Consider the following 19,887-nt stretch of genomic DNA (forward strand, 5'->3'; position numbering starts at 1 on the left):
CATTAACAACTTCAACATGACTTGTGATCAAGAGAAGAGTAATTGTGATCTTGAATAAGTCCTCTAGAAAGAATACAAGTCCCTGAGTAGCTATACTATGAGGTGGCAAGATTTCAAGGCATACATCTCCAACATGCATGAGGAAACAACCATCTATGTCTTTCACAAGGGCTTTATGGATTAGGAGTTATTATAGAAGCTTGTACGTAAGACCCCCAATAACTACTGCTTCTCTGTTTCAATTTGTAGATAAGTATGCTATTAGTGTAGAACTCCTCCAACATGTATCATCATCTCAAAAGACAAAATAAAAAAGAGAGAGCAGAAGATCGAACTAGAGAAAGGTAAGGACATAAAGCGCAAAACATAACATCGTTTCGCGCCAACAATAGAGCAGGTAGCTCAACAACGAACCTTTACTTCATGAAAAGACAAGTTTTTAGCAATTTTTAGAAGGACCCTACATTTATTATCCAGATGGCAAACACACAACAAGAGAGTGTCATCACTTCAAGAGTTTTTCTGAAAAAGTCCTCAACATGCATAAGCTCGAGTCTTAGAGACCTGAGACGAGCAAGAAAATCTACGTCTCAGATAAAGAGGATAAAGCCAAGTTCCCAAAGCTGACTCAGGACATTATATACATCTTTTGAGGACCTAGTTCCTATGAATCCAAGGGAAAGCAGAAGCTTGAAGTTAAAGAAGTGAATTTTGTTCAATTGGTTACTCTAGAGCTCTTGTGCTGGTCAGAAGTTCCTATCAATTTCGACAGATCTAATCACCCGAACCATGTGCCACGCCACTAGCCAAGTCTAGCACCGTTCTATAGAATCATTCCAAGAAAATCTATGATTCCCTTAGGCAAGATCATCCTACCTATCTCTAAATTTGTACTGTATTCATGGTACTACAATTACATGTGATGTTGTTGTAATTTCTTCATCATCTAATTATGATGCTACTAATCTTTGGCTTATGTGTCTTGGACATATGAGTGAAATGGTATTGCATGAGTTGTGCAGAAGAGCTCTTCTTGACGAATATAACATTAGTAAGGTAGACTTTTATGAGCATTTTGTGTTTGGCAACACAAGAGTAAAGGTATTCTTGACCGGAGACTCAACCTATCTTGCGGAGCAGCACCTCATTGACAACCTTGTTCAAATTGTTTTCCGCAGACCCACCTGACATTGTGGCTCGGATGGCCTTCTCCTTCCACTCTGCGGCACGCCGGTGCATCTCCCTCCCCTTCTCCCCGTCCATGGCCTCTCTTATCGTCTCTGTCAGCTCTGCGCGTCTCACCTCGCCACCGATCTCCATCCCGACGCCCCACTCTGTACGCTTGTACCGGCAGTTGGTCTGCTGCTCCGCGAAGAAGGGCCAGCTTAGCATGGGCACCCCTGCGCAGATGCTCTCTAGGGTTGAGTTCCACCCAGAGTGCGTGAGGAAGAGCCCCACTGCATCGTGCGCCAGCACAGCCTCCTGCGGGCACCATGTTGTTAGCATGGCCCGGTCCTTCACGGAGGACAAGAACTCCGGCGGCAGCACGGCAGTGTCACCCTTCACAAGGTCTGGCCGGATGTTCCACATGAACGGGTAGCCGCTGCCTGCTAGCCCCCACGCGAACTCCAGCAGCTGCTCGTTCGACATCACGGTGATGCTCCCGTAGTTGACGTACACGACGGAGCCTGTCGCCTGGCCGTCTAGCCACTCTAGGAGGCCGTCCTGCTCCTTCCAGAGGTTGGAGCCGAGGCCGTCCAGCTCGCTGCCCACCGTAACGGCACGGCGCGTGTGGAGGAGGAGCGGACCGACAGTGTACACCGGAGGGAGCGTGGCGCGCACGGCGTCGAGGGTCGACCCCTCGAGGTCGTCGAAGGTGTTGATCATGATGGCGTCCGGGAGCGACAGCCGCCCGGCCTCGTGGATGAAGAAGTTGAGCATGATGTCGCCGCGGTCCGTGGTGCGGATGAAGCTGGGGAAGTCGCGCAGCCGCATGCCGTCGCACATGCCACGGGTGCCCCGGACCACCGTGTCGAGGTACGCGTCGTCCGCGAGCTGCGCCTCGTCCCTGAACGGGACGAGGCCCCACTGGACGAGCTGCTGGTAGTGCCGGTACCCCACGAGGCCACACGCGCTGGCGGTCCAGAGCGCGGCGCACGGCACGCCGATCTCTTTCGCCGCGTCGTAGGCGAACGACATGACGCCGTCGACGACGAGGCAGGTGACGGGCGGCGCGCCAGAGCTGCTAGGGTCGTCGCTGTTGAGCTTCCTGAGGAGGGACAGGAGGTGCGGGAGGCAAGCGGTCATGGTGGAGTAGCAGAGCGCGGGGACGTCCTGCGTGGCGTTGGCGTCGGAGGGCGGGAGCCCGTCCGGGATAGCGGCGTAGCGGAACCTGGTGATGCCGTCGATTGCTTCGGGGCCACGCGACTGGAGCAGGCGCCGGTGGTTGAACTCGGTGTTCACCATGGTGACATGGAAGCCCCGGGCGTGGAGCAGCTTCGCGAGCTTGAGCATCGGAGTGACGTGGCCCTGCGCCGGGTACGGCACGCACACTACGTGCGGCGGCATCATCTCCACCGTCGCAGCCGCCACCTCAGGCTCCGTCGAATCCATGATCGTCGACTGATCGAGCAGACGGATCAAGATTCAGATCGACAGGACGAAACAAAATCGATCGAGTCCTCAACAGGGAAATAATCTGCGTAGCGGCCAAGAGCACAGTGTTGGGTTTCTTTCGGAGGTAAACTAACTCTTTATATACTCCAGCAGGACAGAAACCATCCAACAGCATTTCGTTGTGGTTAACGAACAATCAATCGCTCGCTTAATTAGTGAACATCATTGGCCAATAAGCCCTGCCGCCGGCCGCATCATCGTAGAAACGGACAAAATGATGTAGCACGGTATCTGCTCGGGGGCATCATCGTGGTGTCCATAGCGGATGGACGCCAGCCTGGACGGCAATCGCGACGTGAAACTGAAACCCACACCCGACATCCAAAAATGGACATCAGTCATGACGAACTTTTTTTCGCACTAACATGAAGTTCACGTATTCTATTTATAACTAACATAAGAAGATAATAGATATATGCCCGAATACATTAATATGTAAAAACACTATTCATTATTCTACTTTTGTTAACATCAGACTGTTTACACTATTCATTGTATCCATGCTTTGTCATTAATAAAAAAATAAATAATGATAAATATGTAGCATCCGACAACCAGGTTGCAAATGCAGCATCAACATCAATGCAGTAGAGTTGACAACCACAATAATACAGCTGATGATTTATGCAATCAATTACATATGGGTCACGGTACGGTTTTATCACTTTAATAGCTGTACTTTAATCCAGAGCACTGCTACTTTTTTTGTAATTATTATTACCAGATCCAAGAAAGCAATAAAAAATAAGTGCTAGATTCTTTTCTAGACATGGACAACCTGGATTGGTGGGCTTACAGGCTGCCGCAAGAACAGAGAACGTATTGGATTGTATCCCTTGATGCTCAAGCGTAACATGCCCACCCTTGGATGGAGTTTACAATTCAGGCACCTAAAAAACAGGGTAAAAATGGTTTTTGCGTCATGGTACTGTGCCAACTTACAAAGTTACAATAGACCAAACCGTGTGAGCTATGACAGGCTGCAGGATACCAGGGCACAAAGCAGCCACAAAACATACCGCAAAATTGCAGATAGCTTAGAACTCTTAACTATGGATGAAAACGGTCGAAAACGGTCGGTAAACACTAAAACCATTATTATTTTCATTTTTTTTATCGGAAACAAAATCGAAAATGATAACTCCGGAAACGGAAACAATATCGGTATTTCGGAAATATCGGAAACGAAAGTTTGGTGCGGAAAATACACCGGTAACGGTCAAAATCTAAAATACGATCGGTAAATATATCAAACTTCATAATACAACAAAGTTGACAAAAGATCACAAAGACCACAAGTTCACAATTCATGATATAACAAGTTCACAATATAACAAGTTCACAAGAATCACAAATTTATAATATAAAAAGTTTACAAAGATCACAAGTTCACAATATAACAAGTTTACAGTATAACAAGTTCATAAAGATCACAAGTTCATATACTCAAAGTTCACAATTCACAATATCCACCCGATCTAGCTGACATGACATACTTACTTATCAAATATTTTTTCTCACATAAAGAGTTTTTCACAACCTCACAGGAAAACCCTAAAACCTAGTGCGTAGAAAAGACATACTGTCGACTCTCTATCATTATATATTACTAATACATAACATATACATGAAAACGGTGAATTCATTCGAGAGACCAAATCGTTAATCCCAACTGCCTTCCAACACTATCTATCCCAAAAAAAAATCTTAAGGCGTCCAAAAAATACAAAAATAAGTAATCCTTATCTAGAGACGTACATGCGATGCGAAAAATCACATGCTGGAAAATTCCGAAAAATTCCGAGACACAATTCCGAAAAATTCCGAGACAATTCCGGAAAATTCTGAGACACAAATCCGGTATTTTTCGACAAAAACCGGTAACCAAAGGAAACGGTCGGTAAAACACCACGCCGATTCCGATACCGATTCTGATAGAAAATTTCGAAAACCGATTCCGTTTTTGAAAAATACCGTTACCGATGAATCCGATCGAAAAATTTCGAAATCGGTTTCCGGAATACCGAAAAATTCCGAAACCGTTTTCGTCCCTACTCTTAATGATTGGAAAACAAAAACTGTATATAACATGCTCAACCAGGAATAGTTTCTCAGCTGGCACGAGTTAGGTCCTAAAGTACATCATCTTCCTGAATAAGGGTTTCCTTCGTTGCACCCCAGCAACAGCTGTGAGTCTTTCCACCGCACGAGCTAAAGAATAGTGCAGAGCAAAGAACTATAAACAAAAGAATACAATGGACAATGCCAGTTTTTGGCATCAACAGAAGCAACTGGAAGAATGTCCATGAGTAGTCTGTCTAGACCCACTCACACCCATAAGAGCAGTGAGAACACCAGGTCGAAAAGCCCAGGTATCCCTAACAGAAGTTGAAGCTTATCCGTGGTTACTTCTTGACTCTTCATCTCCCAACATATTAAAAAATTGCAAATGAGATTTTTGGCTAAAATATAACTGCCTAATGCCCAAATAACTCATAACATATCATGCCAATGTTTCTTGGTTCTTAGGGTAACCAGATATAAAAATTTCCACTTCAATATATCCACCAGTATTTCTTGCTGATAAAATGTCCATGAGAGTAGCCTCTCTAGACCCACTAACACCCATAAGAGCAGTGAGAACACTAGGTTGAAAAGCCCCAAGTATCCCTAACAGCAGCTGAAGCTTATTCGCGGTTACTCCTTGACTCTTCATCTTCCGACATATTAAGAAGGTGTTTAGTTTCGAGGGACTAATTTTTAGTCCACCTATTTTATACCATTTTAGTACCTAAATTACCAAATACAGAAATTAAAACTCTATTTTAGTTTTCATATTTAGCAATTTAGAGACTAAAATGGAATAAAATGAAGGGGCTAAAGATTAGTCCCTATGTAATACCCAAATATTTGAAGTTACAAAAATACATGAGTACGAGGAGATTATAAAAAGATTTATGTGATCACTTAATTTTTTCCATTTTTCATATTCATCTAATGGAATTGAATTAGTCAAATGATAAATAAATAAATACAGAGATATGCATATCATGTTGGTGTTATTGTATTGTTGCATTTGTATTCAAATGGGTGAGACAAGTTTAAGTTTGAAAATTAGAATTTGAAAACAGAAATTAAAAAAGAAAAGAAAACAGAAAAAGAAAAAGAAAAAGAAATGCAGCCGTACTTTGTTGGGTCGGCTTTCTCCTGCTCGGCCCACTAACCTCACCCTGATGTGCGCGGCCTGCTAGATGGACACGCCGCAAGCCCTGCGTGCCTGTTGTGCGGACCCCACCGCCGATGACTGCGCCCTTGGCGACCTCAACACGTTCAGATGCCGATAGATGGTCCCCACATGACAGCTGCGCAACCGCACTCAGTCTGGGGCATGGTGAGTCTGGTAGTTGGGCCCATGATGTCAGTGGCCCCAACCTCTCAACCATGGCGGACGGACGGAGCGCGTGGGTTGTTGGGATCTCACGCGATGCTTGTGTGCGCTAGTTGCGACCTGGCAGGGGGGAGACTCCTTCTCTAGCTATATAGGCCAGACACGTCCTCCCGGTTGCATGGCCGTACACTAACTACCATTGCCGAGAGAGAGCGCACCGGTGGCCGGGGAGAAGAAGGGTGGGCCACACGGTCGTCAATCCGCGTGTGGTGGCACCATCGACCTCGGTGATTGAAGCCGTGGGTGCTGAAAGTCGCCTAGAACAAGTGTTAGTGAAAACTAAAGCCAATTTGTTGTGTGTAGAGATGGAGAGAGAGAGGAGAACTCTTCACTTGATTGCTCCTTTGAGATATGTATTAAACTTAAGAGCAATAACACAAGTGAATAAGAGTACTCAAGAAGTCAACAATCGCAATAAAGTAAATGCACAATAGGCACATCGATTTTGTCCCGTGGTTCGGCCCATGCCTACTCCACGTTGTGGTGATCTCCTTTGGTCAAGGGTTGCACTCAACCCTTCTCAAGTGATCTAAAGATCACACTTGAGTACCATGATTTTCTTTCTTATCTAAAATCCCCTTTGTGAGGAATCTCCACACGTTGGAGTCTTTCACACCTTACACAAATGATCTTAATCAAAGCACAAGAGTAAGGGGAATAGCAACACACAAGAGTACAAGTGCAGAAACACCACACACATAAGCAAAGGAGAGAACACAAAATCAAAACGACAGAGTTTCTCTCAAGAAAACGCTCAGTTCTCTGTAGAATGAGTCCAAAGCATGGTTGCGTTGAATCGGAGTTTCGGTGTGCTCTTGGTACGCTTGGGTTACAACTCCATGAGTCTAGGTGTCCTTTTATAGTCCCAAGGGCCAAAGGAGTCATTTGATCTTAATTTGGAAGGCTCTGATTGCCTTCTATCCACGGGTGCACCGGACAGTGAACAGTATGCAATTTACTTTCTTTCGTGGCGAAGCCGACCGTTGCCAGTCATTGGCCCCATGGCACACCGAACAGTTCAGTGGCACACTGGATAGTCCGATGCGACCTGGTGACCGTTACTCAAATTTAATGGACAAAATTATTTAGATCATCCCTGAAAGGGAAATAGGGTCAAACCTTTTCCTATATGAACTTTGGTGGTTGAATTGCCCAACACAAACAATTGGACTAACTAGTTTGCTATAGATTATGAGTTCTACAGGTGCCAAAGGTTCAACACAAACCAATACAAAGTCAAAGAAAGGGTTCAAATAAAAAGAACAAAAGACAACCGAAGGCTGCCTTGGTCTGGCGCACCGGACCGTCTGGTGTGCCAACGGACAGTGTCCGGTGCACCAGGGAGGATCAACTCAAACTTGCCAGCTTCGGGAATTTGGGGAAGTCGCTCCGCTATAATTCACCGGACTATCCGGTGTAACATCAGACTATCCGGTGTGCCAGCGGAGCAATGGCTACTTCACGCCAACGGTCGTCTGCAAATAAATAGTGAAAGTGAACAGTGCACGCCTGCGCGCGCAGAATTCAGAGCAGGCACCAGAAGGCGCACCGGACAGTGTACAGTGACTGTCCGGTGCATCACCGGACTGTCCGGTGGCCCCACTTGTTAGAGCTCCAACGGTCGAACCCTAACGGTTGGTGACGTGGCTGGCGCACCGGACATTGTCCGGTGGCGCACGGGACTGTTCGGTGCGCCATACGACAGCAGCCCCTCCCAACGGCCACTTTGGTGGTTGGGGCTATAAATACCCCCCAACCACCACACTTCAAGGCATCCAAGTTTTCAGCCATTGCATTCAATACAAGAGCTCTAGACTTCATTCCAAGACACAAACAAGAGATCATATCCTCTCCCAAGTCTAAAGTTCATTCCAATCAAATAGTGACTAGAGAGAGTGATATTTGTGTTCATTTGAGTTCTTGCGCTTGGATCGCTTTTCTTCTTCCTTCTTTCTTGTTCCCAACTTAATTGTAAGCAAGGCAAGAGACACCAATTGTGTGGTGGTCCTTGTGGGGGCTTAGTGTCCCAAGTGATTGAGAAGAGAAGCTCACTCGGTCTAGGTGACCGTTTGAGAGAGGGAAATGGTTGAAAGAGACGCGGTCTTTGTGACCACCTCAACGGGGAGTAGGTTTGCAAGAACCGAACCTCGGTAAAACAAATCACCGCGTCTCACTCTTCATTTGCTTGTGATTTGTTTTCGCCCTCTCTTTCGGACTCGATTATATTTCTAACGCTAACCCCGACTTGTAGTTGTGCTTAAAGTTTATAAATTTCAGATTCCGCCTATTCACCCCCCTCTAGGCGACTTTCAATTGGTATCAGAGCCCGGTGCTTCATTAGAGCCTAACCGCTCAAAGTGATGTCGGGAGAACACGCCAAAAAGGAGATGGTGACCGGCGAGAAGCCCGCTACAAGCCACGGGAAGGCTCCATCGGGAGAACCCCGCAACAAGAAGAAGGAGGAATCACCTCCTCACAAGTCGCATCGGAGTGGCGACAAGAAGAAGAAGATGAAGAAGGTGATCTACTATGAGACCGATTCTTCGTCGCCATCCACCTCCGGCTCCGACGCGCCGTCCGTAACTTCTAAGCGCCATGAGTGCAAGAAGTTTAGTAAGATCCCCCTACGTACCCTTGTATTTCTAAACGTACTCCATTACTTTCCATCCCATTAGGCAAACAAACGGTTTTTTATGGTGAAGATTATAACATGTGGAGTGATAAAATGAGGCATCATCTAACCTCACTCCACACTAGCTGTCGGGGACCATAATTAGGGGTACCCTCAAGGCTCCTAATTCTCAGCTGGTAACCCCCATCAGCATAAAGCTGCAAAGCCCTGATGGGTGCGATTAAGTCAGGGATCAGTCCATTTGAGGGACTCGATCACGCCTCGCCCGAGCCTAGCCTCGGACAAGGGCAGCCGACCCCGGAGGATCTCCGTCTCGTCCGAGGCCCCCCTCCAGCGGCGAACATATTTCCGGCTCGCCCGAGGCCCTGTCTTCGCCAAGAAGCAACCCTGACCAAATCGCCGCACCGACCGACCAAATCGCAGGAGCATTTAATGCAAAGGTGGCCTGACACCTTTATCCTAGCGCGCGCCCCTCAGCCGACAGAGCCGAAGTGATCGTCGTCACTTCGCCGCTCCACTGACCGGTCTGACAGAAAGACAGCGCCGCCTGCGCCACTCCGACTGCGGTGCCACTTGACTGAGTGAGGCTGACAGGCAGTCAGGCCCGGCCGCAGGCACCATAGGAAGCTTCGCTCCGCCCGACCCAGGGCTCGGACTCGGGCTAAGCCCCGGAAGACGGCGAACTCCGCTCCGCCCGACCCCGGGCTCGGACTCGGGCTAAGCCCCGGAAGACGGCGAACTCCGCTCCGCCCGACCCAGGGCTCGGACTCGGGCTAAGCCCCGGAAGACGGCGAACTCCGCTCCACCCGACCCAGGGCTCGGACTCGGGCTAAGCCCCGGAAGACGGCGAACTCCGCTCCGCCCGACCCAGGGCTCGGACTTGGGCTCAGCCCCAGAAGACGACGAACTCCGCTCCGCCCGACCCCAGGGCTCGGACTCGACCTCGGCCACGGAAGACAGACTCGACCTCGGCTTCGGAGGAGCTTCCACATCACCCAACCTAGGGCGCAGACCAACCACGTCAACATGAGGCGCCATCATCACCCTACCCCGAGCTGACTCGGGCCACGGGGAACAAGACCGGCGTCCCATCTGGCTCGCTCCGCCAGATAGGCAATGATAACGCCCCGCATACTCTGTGACGACGGCGGCTCTCAGCCCCCTTACGGAAGCAAGGGGACGTCAGCAAGGATTCAACAGCTCCGACAGCTGTCCCTCCGCCAGGCTCCAGCACTCCTCCGACGGCCACGACATCACACCAGCTGGGTGCCAAAATCTCTCCGGCTGCCACAACGGCATGTACTTAGGGCACTAGCTCTCCTCCGCTAGACACGTAGCACTCTGCTACACCCCCCATTGTACACCTGGATCCTCTCCTTACGCCTATAAAAGGAAGGACCAGGGCCCTCTTAGAGAGGGTTGGTCGCACGGGGACGAGGACGAGACATGCGCTCGCGTGAGGCCGCTCGCTCCCTCTCCCGCATGGACGCTTGTAACCCCCTACTGCAAGCGCACCCGACCTGGGCGCGAGACGAACACGAAGGCCACAGGATTTCCACCTCTCTCACACCTGTCTCCGGCCACCTCACTTCCCCCCTTCGCGCTCGGCCTCGCGTCGACCCATCTGGGCTGGGGCACGCGGCGACATTCACTCGTCGGCTTAGGGACCCCCCGGTCTCGAAACGCCGACACTAGCATTTGGGATGTTGTTGAGATTGAAGTACAGGTACCATCGCCGGTGGATGAAGACTATGATTCGAACGAGGTTGCCCAAATCCGGCACTTCAACTCTTAAGCCACCACTATACTCCTCGCCTCTCTAAGTTGAGAGGAGTATAACAAGGTGCAAGGGTTGAAGAGCGCCAAAGAGATTTGGGACGTGCTCAAGACCGCGCACGAAGGAGACGAGGTGACGAAGATCACCAAGAGGGAAACGATCGAGGGGGAGCTCGGTCGTTTCATGCTCAACCAAGGAGAAGACCCGCAAGCCATGTACAACCGGCTAAAGACCTTGGTAAATCAAGTGCGCAACCTCGGGAGCACCAAATGGGATGACCATGAGATGGTCAAGGTTATTCTTAGATCACTCGTATTTCTTAACCCTACTCAAGTTCAATTAATTCGTGGTGATCCAAGATATAAACTAATGTCTCCCGAGGAAGTAATAGGAAAATTTGTGAGCTTTGAATTGATGATCAAAGGCTCCAAGAAGATCATCGAGCAATGCGCCTCCTCCTCCGTACCCAAAGCACAACCCATTGCATTCAAGGCAACGGAGGAGAAGAAAGAAGACTCTACACCGAGTAGGGTCCCCATCGATGCCTCCAAGCTCGACAATGAAGAGATGGCGCTCATCATCAAGAGCTTCCGCCAAATCCTCAAGCAAAGGAGAGGGAAAGACTACAAGCCCCGCTCCAAGAAAGTATGCTACAAGTGTGGTAAACCCGGTCATTTTATCGCTAAATGTCCTTTATCTAATGATAGTGACAGGGATAATGACAAGAGGGGGAAGAAGAAGGAGAAGAAGGGTGGCGATGCCCATGTTTGCCGGGAATGGGACTCTGACGAGAGCTCCACCGACTCCTCCGACGACGAGGACGCCGCCAACATCTCCATCAACAAAGGCCTCCTCTTCCCCAACGTCGGCCACAAGTGCCTCATGGCAAAGGACGACAAGAAGAACAAGGTAAAATCAAGATCCTCCACTAAGTATGCAACTTCTAGTGATGAGGATAATTCTAGTGATGATGAGGATAACTTGCTTACTCTTTTTGCCAATCTTAACATGCAACAAAAAGAGAAATTGAATGAATTGATTAGTGCTATTCATGAGAAGGATGAACTCTTGGATAGCCAAGAGGACTTCCTTATTAAGGAAAACAAAAAGTATGTTAAGACTAAAAATGCTTATGCTCAGGAGGTAGAGAAAAATGAAAAATTAACTAGTGAGCTTAGCACTTGCCATGACACTATTTCTAGCCTTAGAATTGAGAATGCTAATTTAATTGCTAAGGTTGAGAAATCTAATGTATGTGATGATTCAATTACCAATCTTAGAAATGATAATGTTAGTTTGATTGCTAAGATTGATAAATTGAATGCCTCTCTTGCTAGCCTTAAGAGTGAGAATGAAAAATTAATTGCTAAGGCTAAGGAATTAGATGTTTGCAATGTTTCGATTTCCAATCTTAGAGATGAGAATGCCATTTTACATGCTAAGATTGTTGAATTAAATGATTGCAAACCCTCTACATCTACCATTGAGCATGTTTCTATTTGCACTAGATGTAGAGATGTTAATGTAGATGCTATTCATGATCACCTTGCTATGATTAAACAACAAAATGATCATATAGCTAAATTAGATGCTAAAATTGCCGAGCATGAACTAGAAAATGAGAAATTTAAATTTGCTCGTAGCATGCTTTATAGTGGGAGACGTCCTGGTATTAAGGATGACATTGGCTTCCAACAGGGAGACAATGTCAAGCTTAATGCCCCTCTTAAAAGGTTGTCTAATTTTGTTAAGGGCAAGGCTCCCATGCCTCAGGATAATGAGGGTTATATTTTGTATCCTGCTGGTTATACTGAGGATAAGATTAGGAGAATTCATGCAAAGAAGACTCATTCTCACCATGCTTTTATTTATAAGAATGAGGATTCTAGCTCTAGGCTTTCTACACATGTTAAAATGCCTAAGAAGAAATCTCCTATTGCATCAAATGAACCTAACATCTCATTTAAGACTTTTGATGCTTCATATGTGCTTACTAATAAATCAGGCAAAGTAGTTGCCAAATATGTTGGGGGCAAACACAAGGGGTCAAAGACTTGTGTTTGGGTACCCAAGGTACTTGTTTCTAATGTAAAAGGACCCAAGACCGTTTGGGTACCTAAGAACAAGGCCTAAATTTGTTTTGTAGGTTTATGCATCTGGTGGCTCAAGTTGGATCATCGACAGCGGGTGCACAAACCACATGACTGGGGAGAAAAGAATGTTCTCCTCCTATGAGAAAAACCAAGATCCCCAAAGAGCTATCACATTCGGGGATGGAAATCAAGGTTTGGTCAAAGGACTTGGTAAAATTGCTATATCACCTGACCATTCTATTTCCAATGTTTTTCTTGTAGATTCTTTAGATTACAACTTGCTTTCTGTTTCTCAATTATGCAAAATGGGTTACAACTGTCTTTTTACGGATACAGGTGTTACTGTCTTTAGAAGAAGTGATGATTCAGTAGCTTTTAAGGGAGTATTAGAGGGTCAGCTATACTTAGTTGATTTCAATAGAGCTGAACTCGATACTTGCTTAATTGCTAAGACTAACATGGGTTGGCTCTTGCACCGTCGACTAGCCCATGTTAGGATGAAGAATCTTCATAAGCTTCTAAAGGGAGAGCACATTTTGGGACTAACCAATGTTCACTTTGAGAAAGACAGGATTTGTAGCGCATGTCAAGCAGAGAAGCAAGTTGGTGTTCATCATCCACACAAGAACATCATGACGACTGACAGGCCACTGGAGCTACTCCACATGGATTTATTTGGCCCGATAGCTTACATAAGTATCGGCGGGAGTAAGTACTGTCTAGTTATTGTGGATGATTATTCTCGCTTCACTTGGGTATTCTTTTTACAGGAAAAATCTCAAACCCAAGAGACTTCGAAAGGATTCTTGAGACGGGCTCAAAATGAGTTCGGCTTGAGGATCAAGAAGATAAGAAGCGACAATGGAACGGAGTTCAAGAACTCTCAAATTGAAGGCTTCCTTGAGGAGGAAGGCATCAAGCATGAGTTCTCTTCTCCCTACATGCCACAACAAAACGGTGTAGTGGAGAGGAAGAATAGAACTCTATTGGACATGGCAAGGACCATGCTTGATGAGTACAAGACTTTGGATCGGTTTTGGGCCGAGGCGGTCAACAACGCTTGCTACGCCATCAACCGGTTATATCTACACCGAATCCTCAAGAAGACATCATATGAACTCCTCACCGGTAAAAAGCCCAATGTTTTATATTTTAGAGTCTTTGGTAGCAAATTCTTTATTCTTGTTAAAAGAGGTAGAAAATCTAAATTTGCTCCTAAGGTTGTAGAAGGCTTTTTGCTTGGTTATGACTCAAACACAAGGGCATATAGAGTCTTTAACAAGTCCATTGGACTAGTTGAAGTCTCTTGTGACATTGTGTTTGATGAGACTAACGGCTCTCAAGTAGAGCAAGTTGATCTTGATGAATTAGATGATGAAGAGGCTCTGTGCGTCGCGCTAAGGAACATGTCTATTGGGGATGTGTGTCCTAAGGAATCCGAAGAGCCTCCACAAGCACAAGATCAACCATCTTCCTCCATGCAAGCATCTTCACCAACTCAAGATGAGGATGAGGCTCAAGATGATGAAGGAGAAGATCAAGAAGATGAGCCATCTCAAGAGGAGGACAATGATCAAGGGGGAGATGCCAATGATCAAGACAAGGAAGATGAACAAGATCAAAGACCGCCACACCCAAGAGTCCACCAAGCAATCCAATGAGATCACCCCGTGAACACCATCCTCGGCGATATTCATAAGAGGGTAACCACTCGATCTCGTGTTGCTCATTTTTGTGAACATTACTATTTTATTTCCTCTATTGAGCCACACAGGGTAGAGGAAGCACTTCAAGATTTGGATTGGGTGCTGGCGATGCAAGAGGAGCTCAACAACTTCACGAGGAATGAGGTATGGCATTTAGTTCCACGTCCTAACCAAAATGTTGTAGGAACCAAGTGGGTCTTCCGCAACAAACAAGATGAGCATGGTGTGGTGACAAGGAACAAAGCCTGACTTGTGGCCAAGGGGTATTCACAAGTCGAAGGTTTAGATTTTGGTGAAACCTATGCACCCGTAGCTAGGCTTGAATCAATTTGTATATTACTTGCCTATGCTACTTACCATGGCTTTAAGCTTTACCAAATGGACGTGAAGAGTGCCTTCCTCAATGGACCAATCAAGGAAGAGGTCTATGTTGAGCAACCTCCCGGCTTTGAAGACAGTGAGTATCCTAACCATGTGTATAAACTCTCAAAGGCGTTTTATGGGCTCAAGCAAGCCCCAAGAGCATGGTATGAATGCCTAAGAGATTTTCTTATCACTAATGGTTTCAAAGTCAGAAAAGCCGATCCTACTCTCTTTACTAAAACAATTGCAAATGATTTGTTTGTATGCCAAATCTATGTTGATGATATCATATTTGGGTCTACTAACAAATCTATTTGTGAAGAGTTTAGTAGGATCATGATTCAAAAATTCGAGATGTCTATGATGGGGGAGTTGAAGTATTTCTTAGGATTTCAAGTCAAGCAACTCCAAGAGGGCACCTTCATCAGCCAAACGAAGTACATTCAAGACATACTCACCAAGTTTGGAATGAAGGATGCCAAGCCCATCAAGACACCCATGGGAACCAATGGGCATCTCGACCTCGACACAGGAGGTAAATCTGTAGATCAAAAGGTATACCGGTCGATGATAGGATCCTTACTCTATTTATGTGCATCTCGACCGGACATTATGCTTTCTGTATGCATGTGTGCAAGGTTCCAAGCCGATCCTAAGGAAGTTCACCTTAGGGCCGTGAAGAGAATCTTGAGATATTTAGTTCATACACCTAAGTTTGGTCTTTGGTACCCCAAGGGATCCTCGTTTGATTTACTAGGATATTCCGATGCTGATTGGGCAGGGTGTAAGATTGATAGGAAGAGCACATCACGGACTTGTCAGTTTCTGGGGAGATCCCTGGTGTCTTGGGCTTCAAAGAAACAAAACTCAGTAGCTCTTTCTACCACCGAAGCCGAGTATATTGCCGCAGGCCATTGTTGCGCGCAATTTCTTTGGATGAGGCAAACCCTTAGGGACTATGGCTACAAATTTAGCAAAGTCCCTCTCCTATATGATAATGAGAGTGCAATCCGCATGGCGGATAATCCCGTTGAACACAGCCGCACTAAGCACATAGCCATTCGGTATCACTTTTTGAGAGATCACCAACAACAGGGGGATATCGAGATAGCCTATATTAACACCAAAGATCAATTGGCTGATATCTTTACCAAACCATTAGATGAGAAAACCTTTACCAAACTTAGGAATGAGCTAAATATTCTTGATTCTAGAAATTTTGATTGATTCTTTGCACACATGGCTCATTTATATACCTTTGATCATATCTCTTTTATGTCTATGACTAATGTGTTTTCAAGTGTATTATTATGCTTAGTCATAGAAATGAAAGGGAAATGGAGTATTCGGCAAAAACGACACTTCCACTCAACTCCTTTGACATTTGCTAGTATTCCGCATCGCTCTCCACTTTGGTATAATCTTCACTCATATCTATTTGTTTGCCAGTGGAGAGAAAGTAAAAGGGCTTATATTTCACTCAAAGTATCCGTTTTTGGCGATTCATGCCAAAGGTGGAGAAAGTATGAGCCCAAAGAAAAAGGACCGCACCACCACCAATTTTTAAAAATGAAGTTTTTAAAATTGATATCTTATTGTGTTCAAAAGGGGGAGAAAGTTATAGCATCTTCAAAAATTTGTAAAACCCTCTTGAACGCTAAGAGGAGAATTTCATTAAGGGGGAGTTTTGTTTAAGTCAAAGGAAAAGCATTTGAAACAGGGGGAGAAAATTTCAAATCTTGAAAATGCTTCTTTCAATCTTATTCACATATCTTTGACTATTTGCAAAATGTTTTGAAAAGAATTTTATAAAGAATTTGCAAAAACAAAACTAGTGGTGCAAGCGTGGTCCAAAATTTTAAATAAGAAGAAAACAATCCATGCATATCTATTGAAATAATTTTGTTGGTTTCATTCCAAGCAACCTTTGCACTTACCTTATGCAAACTAGTTCAATTCTGCATTTTTATATTTGCTTTGGTTTGTGTTGGCATCAATCACCAAAAATGGGGAGATTGAAAGGGAAATAGGGTCAAACCTTTTCCTATATGAATTTTGGTGGTTGAATTGCCCAACACAAATAATTGGACTAACTAGTTTGCTCTAGATTATGAGTTCTACAGGTGCCAAAGGTTCAACGCAAACCAATATAAAGTCAAAGAAAGGGTTCAAATAAAAAGAGCAAAAGACAACCGAAGGCTGCCCTGGTCTGGCGCACCGGACTGTTCGGTGTGCCACCGGACAGTGTCTGGTGCACCAGGGAGGATCAACTCAAACTTGCGAGCTTCGGGAATTTGGGGAAGCCGCTCCGCTATAATTCACCGGACTGTCCGGTGTAACACCAGACTGTCCGGTGTGCCAGCGGAGCAACGACTACTTCGCGCCAACGGTCGTCTGCAAATGAACAGTGAAAGTGAACAGTGCGCGCCTGCGCGCGCAGAAGTTAGCGCAGGCGCTAGAAGGCGCACCGGACAGTGTACAATGACTGTCCGGTGCACCACCAGACTGTCCGTTGGCTCCACTTGTCAGAGCTCCAACGGTCGAACCCTAACGGTTGGGTGACGTGGTTGGCGCACCAGACATTGTTCGGTGGCGCACCGGACTGTCCGGTGAGCCATACGACAGCAGCCCCTCCCAACGGCCACTTTGGTGGTTGGGGCTATAAATACCCCCAACCACCACACTTCAAGGCATCCAAGTTTTCAGCCATTGCATTCAATACAAGAGCTCTAGACTTCATTCCAAGACACAAACAAGAGATCAAATCCTCTCCCAAGTCCAAAGTTCATTCCAATCAAATAGTGACTAGAGAGAGTGACATTTGTGTTCATTTGAGTTCTTGCGCTTGGATCGCTTTTCTTATTCCTTCTTTCTTGTTCCCAACTCAATTGTAAGCAAGGCAAGAGACACCAATTGTGTGGTGGTCCTTGTGGGGGCTTAGTGTCCCAAGTGATTGAGAAGAGAAGCTCACTCGGTCTAGGTGACCGTTTGAGAGAGGGAAATGGTTGAAAGAGACCCGGTCTTTGTGACCACCTCAACGAGGAGTAGGTTTGCAAGAACCGAACCTCGGTAAAACAAATCATCGCGTCTCACTCTTCATTTGCTTGTGATTTGTTTTCGCCCTCTCTTTCGGACTTGATTATATTTCTAACGCTAACCCCGGCTTGTAGTTGTGCTTAAAGTTTATAAATTTCAGATTCCGCCTATTCACCCCCCTCTAGGCGACTTTCAGTCCCTCACTCCTTCTCTACGACCCTGTTGCCTTGAGCCTCCCCCTCCCCATCCCCATGTCCTTGTTGCCCACCTCACTCTTGCTGCTGCCATCGCCCATCGCCAACTCTTTCCCTCCCTCTCTAGGATTATAGTGTTGGCACGAGCTATATGCTAGTAATAGAAGTAAGAGTGATGAACTTTAGTACCATATAAGAAGTAGAGGGAGATAAAGTCGACTTGAATAGTTTGTCTGTTAACATTTCTTAGAAAACATCAGAAGAAGGAAGCTAAATCTATTATTGTTGAGGATATATCAGATACATATGACACTTAGGTGCATGTGGTGCTTATATATTAAATCATGTCTATTTATTTTAGATATAACATTCTAAAAGTGCATTCATCCCTTTTGTGAGTTTTGGTGATTTGGATAACAACACATTTAAAGGTCTAACAAGTTTGCTAAGTGTTGAACAGGAAATTCAGTATGATGAACATACTTGAATAGTGTATAATGATCAGTGAACAAAGATTCAACACAAGGTTAAATAACTAGTGAGACAATGTAAATGGATATAATATGATCTCTATATTGGTTTGAATATATGGACAAGACCTGAGAAATCATTACATACATATGATCAGAATAGAGGATAAAGTGATTAAGAGGATTGGTCAAGCCAAAGTGGATAAGATATGAGGAATCATGAATTGGCTTGACCATATTACTACCAGTCCATATATGCTTCTATGAGAATCAAACTAGAGCTTGATTGATCTTAACAGTTATATCTAGAAGACATTCAAGCAAGGTTCACAATATTGAAGAAATGATTCTCTCAATGGATGCTCAATATGACGTGACTCAAGAATGACTTGATAGGGTGAAGATAGCAAGGAAAGGGCTTCGAGGAACTAAGCGAAGGTGAAGGCCAAGCGACGGCTTGTGGACCGAGGTACCATGGCTAAGGTGAAGAAGAGAGTACTTGCACTAAGTCGATGAACTAATCAGCTATGAAGAGTTATAACATGTTGATGCATCAGTAAGGTGATTTGAAGCCATGATTTGAACTCATATATGGTGATATGGCATAAGTCACAGGGTTTGATTTGTGTTTGCTTCAAAATGTGAGACAATAATGTTTGTGATCCTTATAAAGCAACGCCATGGAGAAATCACACATGAGACACCAATGACTCAAGGAGTTTACTTAATTATCTCTACTACTCCTTAAGTGTGTAGTGTAGGCGTCCACATTCCCACTGGTGCACGGTTCTGCCATCTTCCCACCGCGCGTCCGCGTCCGCAGCTCCCGTCGCCGCAATCCGCGCCTCCACCGCCGCAATCCACGGCCGCAATCTCCTGCCTCCGCCCCCGCCCCCCCCCGCTCTCTAGCCCCTGCCCCCTGCGCGCACGACAGAAGGAGGCCTTCTAGGTGCGCGCCCGAGAACGCGTAGAGCCGCCATTCACGCGCCCCCTTCCCTCGTGCCTCAATGGAATCGCCGCGGCATCCATGGTAGGGTCCTCGGCATCCACCTCCACTGCGTCGCCACAGTCCGCAGGGGCCGAGGGTGCACCGACGGTGGGGACCTGGACTGTGGTCAGGCGCATGCGTGTTCAAGCAGGCGCTCTTGCTCTTCGTCACCTCCCTCGCGCCCCATGCCGCCGCGGCCGGGGTCTGCTTCGTCGCCTTCCGCAATGAGCAGTCCGCGGGGTACGCCGCCGCCTACGACTTCCTGACGGGCTCCTCGGGCGCCTTCCTCACCGTCTCCGGCCCAGGATGCGTCCACGGGCTCGCGGGCCTCTCCAAAGCCACCGCCTGGTCGCTCCTCGTGATCTCCGGATCCTGTGACCAGGCTGACGCCGGCAGGGGCGACTTCCAGGAGCTCGACTAGATCGCCGCCACCAAGCCCTTCGCCAAGCTCGCCGTCAAGGCAACAACCATCGCCAACGTATCTAGGTCTTCCCTGCCAACAAG

At 46.5% G+C, this 19,887-nt stretch overlaps 1 protein-coding gene and 1 pseudogene across 1 annotated transcript; one reads left to right on the forward strand and one right to left on the reverse strand.

Moving 5' to 3' along the window:
* Window positions 1-877: 877 nt before the first annotated feature.
* LOC103633055 (UDP-glycosyltransferase 85A2) lies at window positions 878-3,574 on the reverse strand. The gene has a single exon (XM_008654738.4). It carries the CDS (start codon window positions 2,611-2,613, stop codon window positions 1,120-1,122), a length of 1,494 nt encoding a protein of 497 aa, XP_008652960.1. The 5' UTR covers window positions 2,614-3,574; the 3' UTR covers window positions 878-1,119.
* Window positions 3,575-6,010: 2,436 nt separating this feature from the next.
* On the forward strand, window positions 6,011-19,852 carry LOC103634252 (uncharacterized; annotated as a pseudogene).
* The last annotated feature ends 35 nt before the right edge of the window (window positions 19,853-19,887 follow it).

Source organism: Zea mays, chromosome 7 (genome assembly GCF_902167145.1).
Source record: "Zea mays cultivar B73 chromosome 7, Zm-B73-REFERENCE-NAM-5.0, whole genome shotgun sequence".
NCBI classification, from domain to species: Eukaryota; Viridiplantae; Streptophyta; class Magnoliopsida; order Poales; family Poaceae; genus Zea; species Zea mays.

What these genes read in the sequence shown, in the direction of transcription:
- LOC103633055 (XM_008654738.4), bottom strand. Translation starts at nt 2,613, where the DNA reads ATGGATTCGACGGAGCCTGAGGTGGCGGCTGCGACGGTGGAGATGATG.